A 12649-nucleotide genomic window follows, 5' to 3' on the forward strand; every position below is an offset into this window, starting at 1 on the left:
CTGGTTGCAAACGGGATCCGTTCCGGAGGCCCGTTCGCAACATGAAAAGAGCGCAACCCGCAGCGGCGCGTCTGCACACGCGCAGGTTGTGATTTGCCGCTTCTACGCATGCGCGTGACATCATTTTGCACTTCTGCGCATGTGCGAGCGGGGAAACCCGGAAGTAACCCTTTCCGGTACTTCCGGGTCACCGCAGGACGTAACCTGAAAGCACGTAACATGAAGCGGACGTAACATAAGGTATGACTGTATTATTATTCTCCACCACCCAAAAAACCATCCCCGCAGTGTCCTCTGTGGCCAACTCAGTGAAAACGTGGTTTGGGAACGGTGCAGATATTATACGATATGATAATCTTTATTGTCATTGTCCCATACATTGTCCCATACATCGAAATTTAAAAATCTACATAAAACCTTCAAAACCCAACAAGCCTGCTATCCCAGATATCCCAACCTGGTTAGCCCCCTAAAAACTCTGATACCCAATTTTTAAATACAATATACTCCCATAGAGACTCCTTAAAGTAAAGGTAAACGGACCGCTGACCATTAGGTCCAGTCGTGGCCGACTCTGGGGTTGCAGCGCTCATCTCACTTTACTGGCCAAGGGAGCCGGCGTACAGCTTCTGGGTCATGTGGCCAGCATGACTAAGCCGCTTCTGGCGAACCAGAGCAGCGCACGGAAACTCCGTTTACCTTCCCACCGGAGCAGTACCTATTTATCTACTTGCACTTTGATGTGCTTTCGAACTGCTAGGTTGGCAGGAGCTGGGACCAAGTGACGGGAGCTCACAGGGATTCGAACCGCCAACTTTCTGATCGGCAAGTCCTAGGCTCTGTGGTTTTAACCCACAGCGCCACGCGTCCCAGGGACTCCTTACACTGTGTTTAGAACCAGAATTGCATTTGGGTAGAAGCCAGCAACTGGCATCTGGGGGCATATTGCCTCTTCCGTGAATCTGCCTGACCCGCTTTTAAAGACAACATACCTCCCAGGGGCCCAATCTGGTTGGTGACAGCATAGCGAAGCACGCTCTCCTCCTCGTTGTACAAGGCAAAGATCCGGTCCACGGTCAGCTGCTGGGCAGCGGGGAAGAGCCTGCGGTGATGGGCATGCCGGCACTCTTGGTAGGTGATGTTTTGGTGCAGGCGGTAAGAGAAGGTTTGGCTGACATTTCCGGAAACAAGGGAATATTCCCGATAGGACGTGGACGTCACAACTGGGGAAGAGAGGAAAGGGGGAGTTCTGGGGTCATCTTAGAAAATAATAATAATAGAATTTTATTTATATCCTGCCCTCCCCAGCCAAAGCCGGGCTCAGATCAGCTAACAACAGTAAAATAATACAACATTCTAAAATCAATTCATTATAAAATCGGTTCAAATCAAATTGATGGCAACCATTCATAGCTGTCAACCGTCCCTTATTTGGCGGGAAAGTCCCTTATCCCAACGCTGTGTCCCGCTGCTGTCCCTTATTGATGATGTCCCTTAAATTTCCCGGGATTCAAAGGAAGCAGCTCCTCTCCCTCCCTCCCTGCCGGCCAGGGAGGAGGGAGGATCCAACTGTGTTGCTTGGCTGCGTTGCTCACCCAATAAGCAATCTAAGAACGACTGGGGGGTGGAGCTTGCATGCCTTCTGCCGATCAAATTGGCCGCATTGCCTGGGGACTCGCCTTTGCTCAGCGCACCTATTTTTTTAGAGGGGGAATGCAAGAAAAAGGATATTCTTTAAAGGGAGTGCTGAGCAGAGCCTGTATGCATCCCAGGCTCTGCTCAGCGCTCCCTTTCACAAGCCACGTGGAGTCAGTGACGGGCTGCCCTTCTCCCTCCTCAGGGAAAAGCCCCCAAGAACCGCACATACGCTCCGCATGGCTCTTTAAAGGGAGCGCGGCTTTTGGGGGATTTTCTGGGAGGTGGGGGAAGGGACTGAGGAGCTAAGTCAGAAGCTAGAACAGGGAGAGGGAGCGCTGTACAGCTGTTCTGGCTGCGCAGCCTGCATTCGTTCCATAAGACGCACACACATTTCCCCTTACTTTTTAGGAGGGAAAAGGTGCATCTTATAGAGCAAAAAATACAGTACAGTGGTGCCCCGCAAGACGAATGCCTCGCAAGACGAAAAACTCGCTAGACGAAAGGGTTTTTCGTTTTTTGAGTTGCTTCGCAAGACGAATTTCCCTATGGGCTTGCTTCGCAAGACGAAAACGTCTTGCGCCTTTTTTTTTAAAACCGCCAATGCATTCCTATGGGAAACCGTCAATACACATTGGTGCTTCGCAAGACGAAAAAACTCGTAGAACGAAAAAACTCGCAGAACGAATTAATTTCGTCTTGCGGGGCACCACTGTATTTAAATTTACATACAGCCCTTCACCTGTAGATCTCAGGATGGTTCACAGCATAAAAACACAAGATCAAAACGTAAAATGCACAATAAAAACACAAACAAGAACAACGCAGATCAATAACACCCCCTCCCACAAACACATTTAGAAGAATATGGGGTGGTAGCTCCAGCTAGGAACATAGGATACGATACGATAATCTTTATTGTCATTGTCCCGTACAGAACAACGAAATTGAAAATCTACATCAGAGATTCAGAAGCCAACAAGGCTGCTATCCCAGCTATCCCAGCCTGGTTAGCCCCCTAAAAACTCTGATACCCCATAATTAAAAACAATACATGCTTGCTCCATCTAACTCAGCCCTGCCTACACTGATTGGCTTCAGGGCCAAGCGGGGATTTGAATTATTATTATTATTATTATTATTATTATTATTACTGACTGACAGTCTTGCTGGTTATGAGACCCTTCACAGAACACACTTTTTGCTGCAAACGATGTCTTTTTCCTGTTGAAGAACTTTGGAATGCTCGGCGTACGAAATTTATACCATATTTTTCGCCCTATAGGATGCACTTTTCCCCCTCCAAAAATGAAGGGGAAATGTGGGTGCGTCCTATGTGGCGAATACAGGCTTTTGCTAACGCCTGGAGAGCGAGAGGCTCTCGCTCTCCAGGCTTCAGGAAGCTCTGCACAACCCTCCAGAGCCCGGCGCCAAGCCGTGCCAGCCTCCGGAAGGTCGCACAGAGCCTCCAGAGGGTTGCGCAGAGCTGCCTGCGCTCCCGGGCTCCACACAGCTCTGCGCGACTCTCCGGAGCCTGGCGCCAAGCAGCGCCGACCTCCAAAGGGTTGCGCAGAGCTGCCTGCATTTTGAAGCCTCTTCAGCGCGCCCGGGCTTCGCACAGCTGTCCGCAAGCCCGGGGAGACCGGCGCGGCTCCCTAGGCTTGTGGATAGCAGGCTATTCTGGGGGCTGGGGTCGGGGGAAGCTCGGGCTTCCCCCACGCCAGCCCCGTGCCTGGGGGGGGGAATTGTTTTCTTTATTTCCCCCCCCCCAAAAAAACACAACTAGGTGCATCCTATAGGGTGGTGCGTCCTATGGGGCGAAAAATACGGTAGATTCGTATTCGCCGGGGGGGGGGGGGGAGAGACAAATTTGCAAAGTGCAAAACACAACGCAGCATCTTATGGATAAACTGAGCCCGGGCTCGTCCATACCTGAATCTGAGTAGTGGTAGATCTCCTTGAAAGGTGCAATGTGGACGGTGAAATCCTCAGGGATGTAGGGCACCTGACCTTGGATTTCAGTCCGAACGCTGAGGTAATTTTCTGCATCCAGCCCGTCAGCGGTTTGCTTGACCGAAACCTTTTCCTCTCCAGGGTAGAAAGTGGCTTCAAAATGGTGAGTGAATTTAGCACCTATTGTGGGGAGAGGGAAAGACCCGGAATATTTTATTTGTATTTATTTTAAAATTCTCTTCCTTACCCACCTTTTGCCATAAGGTTCCTGGGGCAACATAACCAGCAACATACGATACGATCATCTTTATTGTCATTGTCCCATACAGAACAACGAAATTGAAAAATCTACATCAGACATTCAGAAACCCACAAGCCTGCTATCCCAGCCTGGTTAGCCCCCTAAAAACTCTGGTATCCCATAATTGAATACAATATACTCCCAAAGAGACTACTTTACACTGCGTTTAAAACCAAAATTGCATTTGGATAGAAACTGTTTCTCATGCGGCTAGTCCTGGTCTTTATAACCCGGTACCTTCTTCCAGAAGGCAGAAGCTGAAAGAGATCATTTCCGGGGTGCGCACTATCCTGTGCTATCTCTGCCGCTTTCTTATGACACCTGGAAGCGTAGATTTGATCCAAGGTGGGAAGAGTGCACCCAATTATTCTCTCCGCAGTCTTTACAACCCTGGACAGCATTGTTTTTCCCCTGACCGTGCAGCTCCCAAACCACACACATGGTCCATAAGTTAATACACTCTCCACAGTACAATGTAACCATGAAAGTCAAAACAGCTTATACAATTATTAAAAGAATGTTCAACAAAACCAATGCAGTCCAGGTAAATTGAAACGCAGAGCAACCTTAACTGCCAGGATAAACAGGTATGTCTTTTGCACAGGATGGAGGCAGACAAGGAAGGTACCGGGTGCAAGACTGTGGGGAAGGAGCCCCACAATTTTAGGGGCTGCCACAAAATCCCAGGCTGCCATTTCCCACCCCTCTGTCGAACTTAACGCCTGATAAGTTCTGCAAAAGAGTTTGGGTTTTATTGCATCATATGTTGCTAATAATAATAATAATAATAATAAAAATTATTTATACCCCGCCCTCCCCAGCCAGAGCCGGGCTCAGGGCAGCTAACACCAATAAAATCACAGTAAAAACATAATAGGGGGGCAAACCAATTTAAAGTACAGGTTAAAATGCAATTTAAAATGCAGCCTCATTTTAAAGGTAAAGGTAAAGGGACCCCTGACCATTAGGTCCAGTCGCGGACGACTCTGGGGTTGCGGAGCTCATGTCGCTTTACTGGCGGAGGGAGCCAGCGTACAGCTTCCGGGTCATGTGGCCAGCATGACTAAGCCGCTTCTGGCGAACCAGAGCAGCGCACGGAAACACCATTTACCTTCCCACTGGAGTGGTACCTATTTATCTACTTGCACTTTGACGTGCTTTCGAAGTGCTAGGGTGTCAGGAGCAGGGACCGAGCAATGGGAGCTCACCCCGTCGCGGGGATTCAAACCGCCGACCTTCTGATCGGCAAATCTTAGGCTCTGTGGTTTAACCCACAGTGCCACCCATGTCTCTCTCATTTTAAAAGTAGCCCATAAATCAAAACCATAAGGGGAGGGAAACATAAGGGTCACACCGAGTCCAAACCCAAGGCCAGGCGGAACAGCTCTGTCTTGCAGGCCCTGCAGAAAGATGTCAAGTCCTGCAGGTCCCTGGTCTCTTGTGACAGAGTGTTCCACCAATTCGGGGCCAGTGCTGAAAAGGCCCTGGCCTTAGTTGAGACCAATCTAACCACCTTGCGACTTGGGGCCTCCAAAATGTTGTCATTTGTGGACCTTAAGGTCCTCCGCGGGGCAGACCAGGAGAGGCGGTCCCGTAGGTACGTGGGTTCTATGCTTTAAAAAAAAGATGGATGGCAGGGTTCGTGGCCTGGGGAGAGACCGGAGGGATGGGTTGAGAGGTCTGGCATCCCCCAGGCTTGAAGTTTCTCCCGCCCCTGGCCTTCACCCTCGCCTGTTCTCCCCGGCGACTCACCAGCGATCCTGAAGCCATTTTTGTAGCCCGGTTTCTCCAGAGCAAAAAGCCAGCCGAAAAAGCCACCGATGGGAGCCAAAGGCATCAGAGACCTGGCGGCCGGCTGAGGGATGTGGCTGATGGCCGTGTAGGCTCGCCCGTCGTTGCCGACAATGTAGGCATGCATATCCACGTCTCCAAAGCGCAGCGGCGTCTGGCCCACCAGCAGGTCTCCGCTCACCTTGCCGTTGAGACGGTGAGCAGCGCCTGAGAAAGCCAGAGGAGACTTTTAGCCAAAGCAGAATCATCGCCACCATCATCATCATTTTATTGTTTGTACCCCGCCCATCTGACTGGGTTGTCCAAGCCACACTGGGCGGCTCCAAACAGAATACAGTGGTGCCTCGCAAGACGAAAAGAATCCATTCCGTGAGTCTCTTCGTCTTGCGGTTTTTTTCGTCTTGTGAAGCAAGCCCATTAGCGGATTAGCGCTATTAGCGGTTTAGCGGCTATTAGCGGCTATTAAAGCTTTAAGGGATTAGCGGATTAGCTGCTAAAAGGCTATTAGCGGCTATTAAAGGTTTAAGGGATTAGCGGATTAGCTGCTAAAAGGCTATTAGTGGCTTAGATCAGCTGATAAGCGGCTTAGATCAGCTGTTAAGCGGTTTAGCGAACAGCTGTTAAGCGGCTTAGGGGCTTGGGAAAAAGGCTGTGAGGGGGAAAAAACCCCCAGGAATCGCAAGGCATTTTCGTCTTGCGAAGCAAGCCCATAGCAGATTCGTCCTGCGAAGCACCTCCAAAACGGAAAACCCTTTCGTCTAGCGGGTTTTCCGTCTTGCGAGGCATTCGTCTTGCGGAGCACCACTGTATTAAGAACATGATAAAATATTACACATTAAGAAGCTTCCCTGCGCAGGGCTGCCGTCAGATGTCTTTTAAACGTCAGATACAGTCATACCTCATGTTACGTTTGCTTCAGGTTGAGTGTTTTCAGGTTGTGTCCCGCCGCGACCCAGAAGTAACTGAACGGGTTACTTCTGGGTTTCGCCGCTCGCGCATGCGCAGACATGAAAAATAACGTCATGCGCAGAAGCGGCGAATCGCAACTCGCGCACACAGACGCGGGTTGCGTTCTGTTCAGGTTGCGAACGAGCCTCCGGAACAGATCCCATTCGCAACCAGAGGTACCACTGTAGGTGTTTATTTCCTTGACATCTGACTGGAGGGCACCACCACCAAGAAGGCCCTTTGCCTGGTTCCCTGTAACTTCGCTTCGTGAGGGTAGGGTCTTAGCCTGCGTACCAGATGGAGCTGGTAGACAGCTGCCCCGGACACAGAAGTGACCTGCACCTCCAAGGACAGCTGTGAGCCCAAAATGACTCCCAGGCTGTGCACCTGCGCACATATCTGTCAAGTGATATTCAAGAGCGCAAGAAGAGCTTGCAGAATCAGGCCAGGGGCCCATTTATTTCAGCATCCTGAGCTCACAGTGGCCAACCAGATGCCTCAATGGGGAGCCTGCAAGCAGGATTCAAACACAAAATCCGCTCTTCCGTCCTGTGGTTTCCAGCAATTGGAAATCACCATTATGGCCAGTAACCACAGACACCCCATGCTGATTCTATGAAGAATTCAACACTTTCCCCTAGAATTATATATTTATATATAGCTTCGGCTTGAAATACAGTTTGATTTATGGATTATATTTCTACGCCTCTTTTCATGCAGATGAATCCCAAAGCAGCTTACAAACAATGCATAACATGATAGAACATCACAAACACAACGTAACTCATATGGAATTATTAACGAACCACCACTGAAACATCTAGAAAAACACTAACAAGGCAACGACGGTAAAATAAGCTAAACATCACAAATAAAGCAAAAATCATATTACATGATTAACAAATCGATTGCAGTGTGTGTAATAATAATAATAATAATAATAATTTATTTGTACCTCGCCCATCTGGCTGGGTTTCCCCAGCCTCTCTGGGCGGCTTCCAACAAAGATGAAAAATACACTAAAATGTCACATATTAAAAACTTCCCTGAACAGGGCTGCCTTCAGATGTCTTCTGAATGTCAGGTAGTTGTTTATCGCTTTGACATCTGATGGGAGGGCGTTCCACAGGGCGGGGGCCACTACCGAGAAGGCCCTTTGCCTGGTTCCCTGTAACTTGGCCTCTCGCAGTGAGGGAACCGCCAGAAGGCCCTCGGAGCTGGACCTCAGTGTCCAGGCAGAACAATGGGGGTGGAGATGCTCCTTCAGGTATACTGGGCCGAGGCCATTTAGGGCTTTCAAGGTCAGCACCAACACTTTGAATTGTGCTCGAAAACGTACTGGGAGCCAATGTAGGTCTTTCAAGACTGGTGTTATATGGTCTTGGAGGCCGCTCCCAGTCACCAGTCTAGCTGCTGCATTCTGGATTAGTTGCAAAACAATATTAACATGAACAAAGTAGCAGCCGCAAAATAAACTATGCATTGTTGATACACACACTTTCCACATCCCCATGACTTGCAATCTTTTGCTCTATTCAGCTCCTGAAAATATACCACCGATACATCATTGTCATCACAATTTTTAACCTAATTTTTAAATAATAATATTAAAAAAACTCGTCTTATACACAGAAAAGTATGGTACCTTCTGGCAAGCAGTGTCTTCCGTTCCCGTAGAACTTAGACTGGCAGTGGCAACAGAATCCTGTGCTGTAATCTGTGCAGAAGGCATGCTGGGAGCACTGGCGGTGGTGCTCCTCGCAGGTCTCCACGTTGGCAGTGCTGTAGGTGAACCCTAAATGGAAAAAACGCAAGTTGTTTTATATCCTATTGTCAGGGAACTGCCATCAGTGCCGGAGGGAGAGAGCAAAATCCAGAGGGATTCCGGAGAGCGTCCCGGGATTGGGAGAGGCAGCCCATCTTAGAATCATAGAGTTGGAAGAGACCACAAGGGCCATCGAGTCCAACCCCCTGCCAAGCAGGAAACACCATCAGAGCACTCCTGACATATGGTTGTCAAGCCTCTGCTTAAAGACCTCCAAAGAAGGAGACTCCACCACACTCCTTGGCAGCAAATTCCACTGTCAAACAGCTCTTACTGCCAGGAAGTTCTTCCTAATGTTTAGGTGGAATCTTCTTTCTTGTAGCTTGGATCCATTGCTCCGTGTCCGCTTCTCTGGAGCAGCAGAAAACAACCTTTCTCCCTCCTCTATGTGACATCCTTTTATATATTTGAACATGGCTATCATATCTTCTGGGGAAGAGAATCAGCGTAGCACCAGTGGAGAAGGGGGGCAGATGGGGGAAGCGGCGAGGCGGTCCCATGACTCCTTGCCGGGGACCAGCGGGGAGAGCACGGGTCCTCCAATGCCCACACCCTCCCTGCGCAGAAGGCTTTCACGCAGAGAGAGTAGGAGGAGACTAGGCGTCAAAGAGCTTCTTTGCTGGAAGAAGTTTAAGAAACGCCCACTGACGGATGCTGCCAGCGATTGAGACAGCCACGGGCGAGTGGCTGTCCGGACAGAAAAGGTTCACTCAGGCAATCCAGCCAGGTGTTTGCACCGGCTTACGCACAAGCAACCCCTAGAACCATTACACCTATATATCTCAGAGGGAGCGGGCTGCCACAGCCCTCCCGCACAGAGCTCAGAGCTCGTCCTGTAATCCACCCCCTTTGGGCTCAGAATCAGTGGCGTAGCGTGGGTTGTCAGCACCCGGGGCAAGGCAAGTAATTTGCGCCCCCTAACCTGTGGATTTGCGCCCCCTAACCCGTGGATTTGCGCCCCCTAACCCCCAGATGTTGCGCCCGGTGCGGCCGGGCCCCCCCCCCCTGCACCCCCCACACTACGCCACTGCTCAGAATCTCACCTGGCTCTGGGAGAATCAGAAACCAGGAAGACCAACATTTTAATAAGGAACGGGGGGAATTTATAACTTATCTTAAAGACCATTGTAAACAGTTAAAATCGTGAGTAGGATTGGAACATCCCTTGTAGCTTAATGGTGAATTTTGGATACAATAGAGAGTATCCGCTGAGAGAGATCATCAGGGGGTTTGGGCTGGGTGTCTATCAATATGCGGATGATACCCAGCTCTACCTCTCTTTCAAATCAGAACCAGTGAAAGCGGTGAAGGTCCTGTGTGAGTGCCTGGAGGTGGTTGGAGGATGGATGGCGGCTAACGGATTGAGGTTGAATCCTGACAAGACAGAAGTTCTTTTCTTGGGGGACAGGGGGCGAGCCGGTGTTGAGGACCTACATTGGCTTCCAGTACATTTCCGAGCACAATTCAAAGTGTTGGTGTTGACCTTTAAAGCCCTAAATGGCCTCAGTCCGGTGTACCTGAAGGAGCGTCTCCACCCCCATCATTCTGCCCGGATGCTGAGGTCCAGCTCCGAGGGCCTTCTGGCGGTTCCCTCATTGTGAGAAGCAAAGCTACAGGGAACCAGGCAGAGGGCCTTCTCGGTGGTGGCACTCGCCCTGTGGAATGCCCTCCTAGCAGATGTCAAAGAGATAAACAACTACCTGACACTTAGAAGACATCTGAAGGCAGCCCTGCTCAGGGAAGTTTTTAATGTGTGAAATTTTGATGTATTTTTTATCTTTGTTGGAAGCCGCCCAGAGTGGCTAGGGAAAACCAGCCAGATGGGCGGGGTGCAAGTAATAAATTACTATTACTATATTACTATTATTATAAAATAATTGGATTATTATAAAAGATGCAGGAGGGAATGATTAACAGCAGAACCCACAAAGGGGAGGAGGGAGCTACTAGAGATTCATTGGAATCTTGCTTTTATGCTGTATGTTGGGTATGTGACTATATAATTTCTATCTGAAAAACCAAATATTTATTTATAAATAAATAAAATAAATAAAATAAAATAAAATAAATAAATAAAAATGGGGTGGGAGGGAGAATCTCACCCGGCCTCCACAGGACATTTGACGATGCTGAATATTGGTCCACCTAGCCCAGCACTAGGGTACAATTTGCTCCCGGCCCAAGGTTCTTGTGTTAATTGTCAAAGTCCTAAACAACTCAGAATAATATAGCTGCAGAGATGGAGGGGGCCCCAAAGGCCGTTCCAACGAAAGAGTTTTGACAGTGGAAAGGTCTCTCTCGGAAGGTGGTGGACTCTCCTTCCTTGGAGGTTTTGAAGCACAGGTTGGATGGCCATCTCTCAGTTGGGATTCCTGCATTTCATGGGGTTGGACTAGATGACCCTGGGTGTCCCTCTCAAGTCTACAATTCCACGATTCTATGTCTGCATTAAGCTACATTCCCAACTGACCACTGCGTTCTCCAGAAGCTCTGCATTATTTGAGGCACTTCCTCCCACTGAATATGAGTAAGCTTTGCTAGGAGACCCACAGCTGGTTATTTGTCAATTCCAGGGGGTTGAGAGGCAATTCAAAACAAACATTTATGGAAAAATGGGATAGATATATGTTCAAAAATATAGTAAAGGTTCGCTACCTATGCTAGCATTCGATTGACGTAGGAGAGAAATTGAGTTGAGAAACAAGGTGTATTATCTAATACATATTGATATAGGAACATATTAGATAAAATGTAAAGAAATATACAATAATAAGAGTACATTCATTTGTTAAAAAAAAAAGAATATACAACGAGATTGATAGGACGTCCGTAGTGTTGGTACAAATATTATTTTGAAATGGCTTTGTTTTTTCTTTGTTTTTCTTTCTTTGGGTACATAAATTTGGTATATAAATTTTGTATACATGTTGGAAATTATATTATAATATGCCCTGTAATGTAATGTGATAATGTATACATATGTGACATAAGAACATTAATAAAAGAAAAAGCCCACAGCTCCTGAAGCCTGCTGAGACTGCCGCCGCTGCGTTTCCCGGGGACATTAGATGAAATCCAGGGACATTCCAGGGATGGAATTTGTCCGGGGACTTATTCGCAAATCTGGGGACTCTCCCTGGGAAACGGGGACATATGGTAACCCTAGTGTACAGTTTCCCATTCCTTGTGAGAATGAGGAGGACATACCAGGGAAGGGATACAATGGCCACCTTCCAATATCTGGAGGGCTGTCTCGTGGAAGATGGAGCAAGCTTGTTTTCTGTTGCTCCAAAGGGTACAACCTGAACCAACGGGTTCAAATGACAAAGAAGGAGATTCCAATTAAACACTAGGAGGAACTTTCTGATGCTAAGAGCTGTTCAACAATGGAATGAGCTCCCTCGGAAGGTGGTGGACTCTCCTTCCTTCGGGGGTTTTAAGCAGAGGTTGGGCAGCCATCTGTCCTGGATGCTTTAGCTGAGGCTCCTAGATTGCAGTGGGTTGGTCTAGATGACCCTCAGGTCCCTTCCAAGTCGACAGTTCTACAATTATAGCTAATGATAAGACGGCTTCTTATGCTCCTATTTTCACACGCACCTACGTGCCACCACCTGAGGACGATGCCGTCCGTTTTTTTGTTTTTTATCTTAGAAGCGGCAGTTCTCATTCACCAGCCTCCGCTACTGACGCCTCAGTTGGCAGTCAACTTTGTTGACGCAACTCAGGGGTTCCAGGCTTGCAAACCTCCGCCAAGCCCCTGGCTTCCCGCGCTCACCTCTGCGGATCAGAGAAGGGGCATCTCCGAACACCCAGGCGTTGCTGCACTGCAGTTCCCACCATCCCCGAGACTGTTTAGCCGAGGGTCCCTGTGATGGCCTGGGATTTGGACTCAGAGGCTGAACCTGAGGAATCCCAGCCTGCACAGGATTCCCCACCTCCAGAACCAGCTGAGCCGGGGCTGGGGCCTGAGCCTGAAGGGTCCTCACCTGTGCTGGATCCACAGGTGCAGAAACCAGCTGAGTCTGCTCTGGCTCCTGAGGTGATGGAGGACCCATTGCCTGCAGGTGCTCCACTCTCAGCCCCGTCAGAGGAAGCTGAGGTTGCCTCTGGGTCCGGTAACCCTCCAGCCTCTCCTGAGCTGCAGAGGCTCAGGGCAGAGAGGCGGAGGGAACTAAGCTCCCGCAGGAGGAGTGCTC

General features: G+C 49.1%; 1 protein-coding gene and 1 long non-coding RNA gene across 2 annotated transcripts in view; one reads left to right on the top strand and one right to left on the bottom strand.

Moving 5' to 3' along the window:
- Positions 1 to 12649, top strand: part of LOC310677739 — a 304619-nt gene that overhangs the window by 100275 nt on the left and 191695 nt on the right. The gene's annotated exons all lie outside the window — the stretch shown is intronic.
- NID2 (nidogen 2) overlaps positions 1 to 12649 on the bottom strand; it is an 88123-nt gene that overhangs the window by 39447 nt on the left and 36027 nt on the right. The window contains exons 5-8 of the mRNA XM_083433698.1: positions 8274 to 8423; positions 5642 to 5887; positions 3568 to 3768; positions 993 to 1223 (exon numbers count right to left, since the gene is read on the bottom strand). Of these exons, the coding sequence (XP_083289824.1) occupies positions 993 to 1223; positions 3568 to 3768; positions 5642 to 5887; positions 8274 to 8423 (828 nt within the window). The remainder of the gene's footprint in view (positions 1 to 992; positions 1224 to 3567; positions 3769 to 5641; positions 5888 to 8273; positions 8424 to 12649) is intronic.

Source organism: Podarcis tiliguerta (assembly GCF_965153285.1).
Source record: "Podarcis tiliguerta genome assembly, chromosome: 1".
Classification (NCBI taxonomy): domain Eukaryota; kingdom Metazoa; phylum Chordata; class Lepidosauria; order Squamata; family Lacertidae; genus Podarcis; species Podarcis tiliguerta.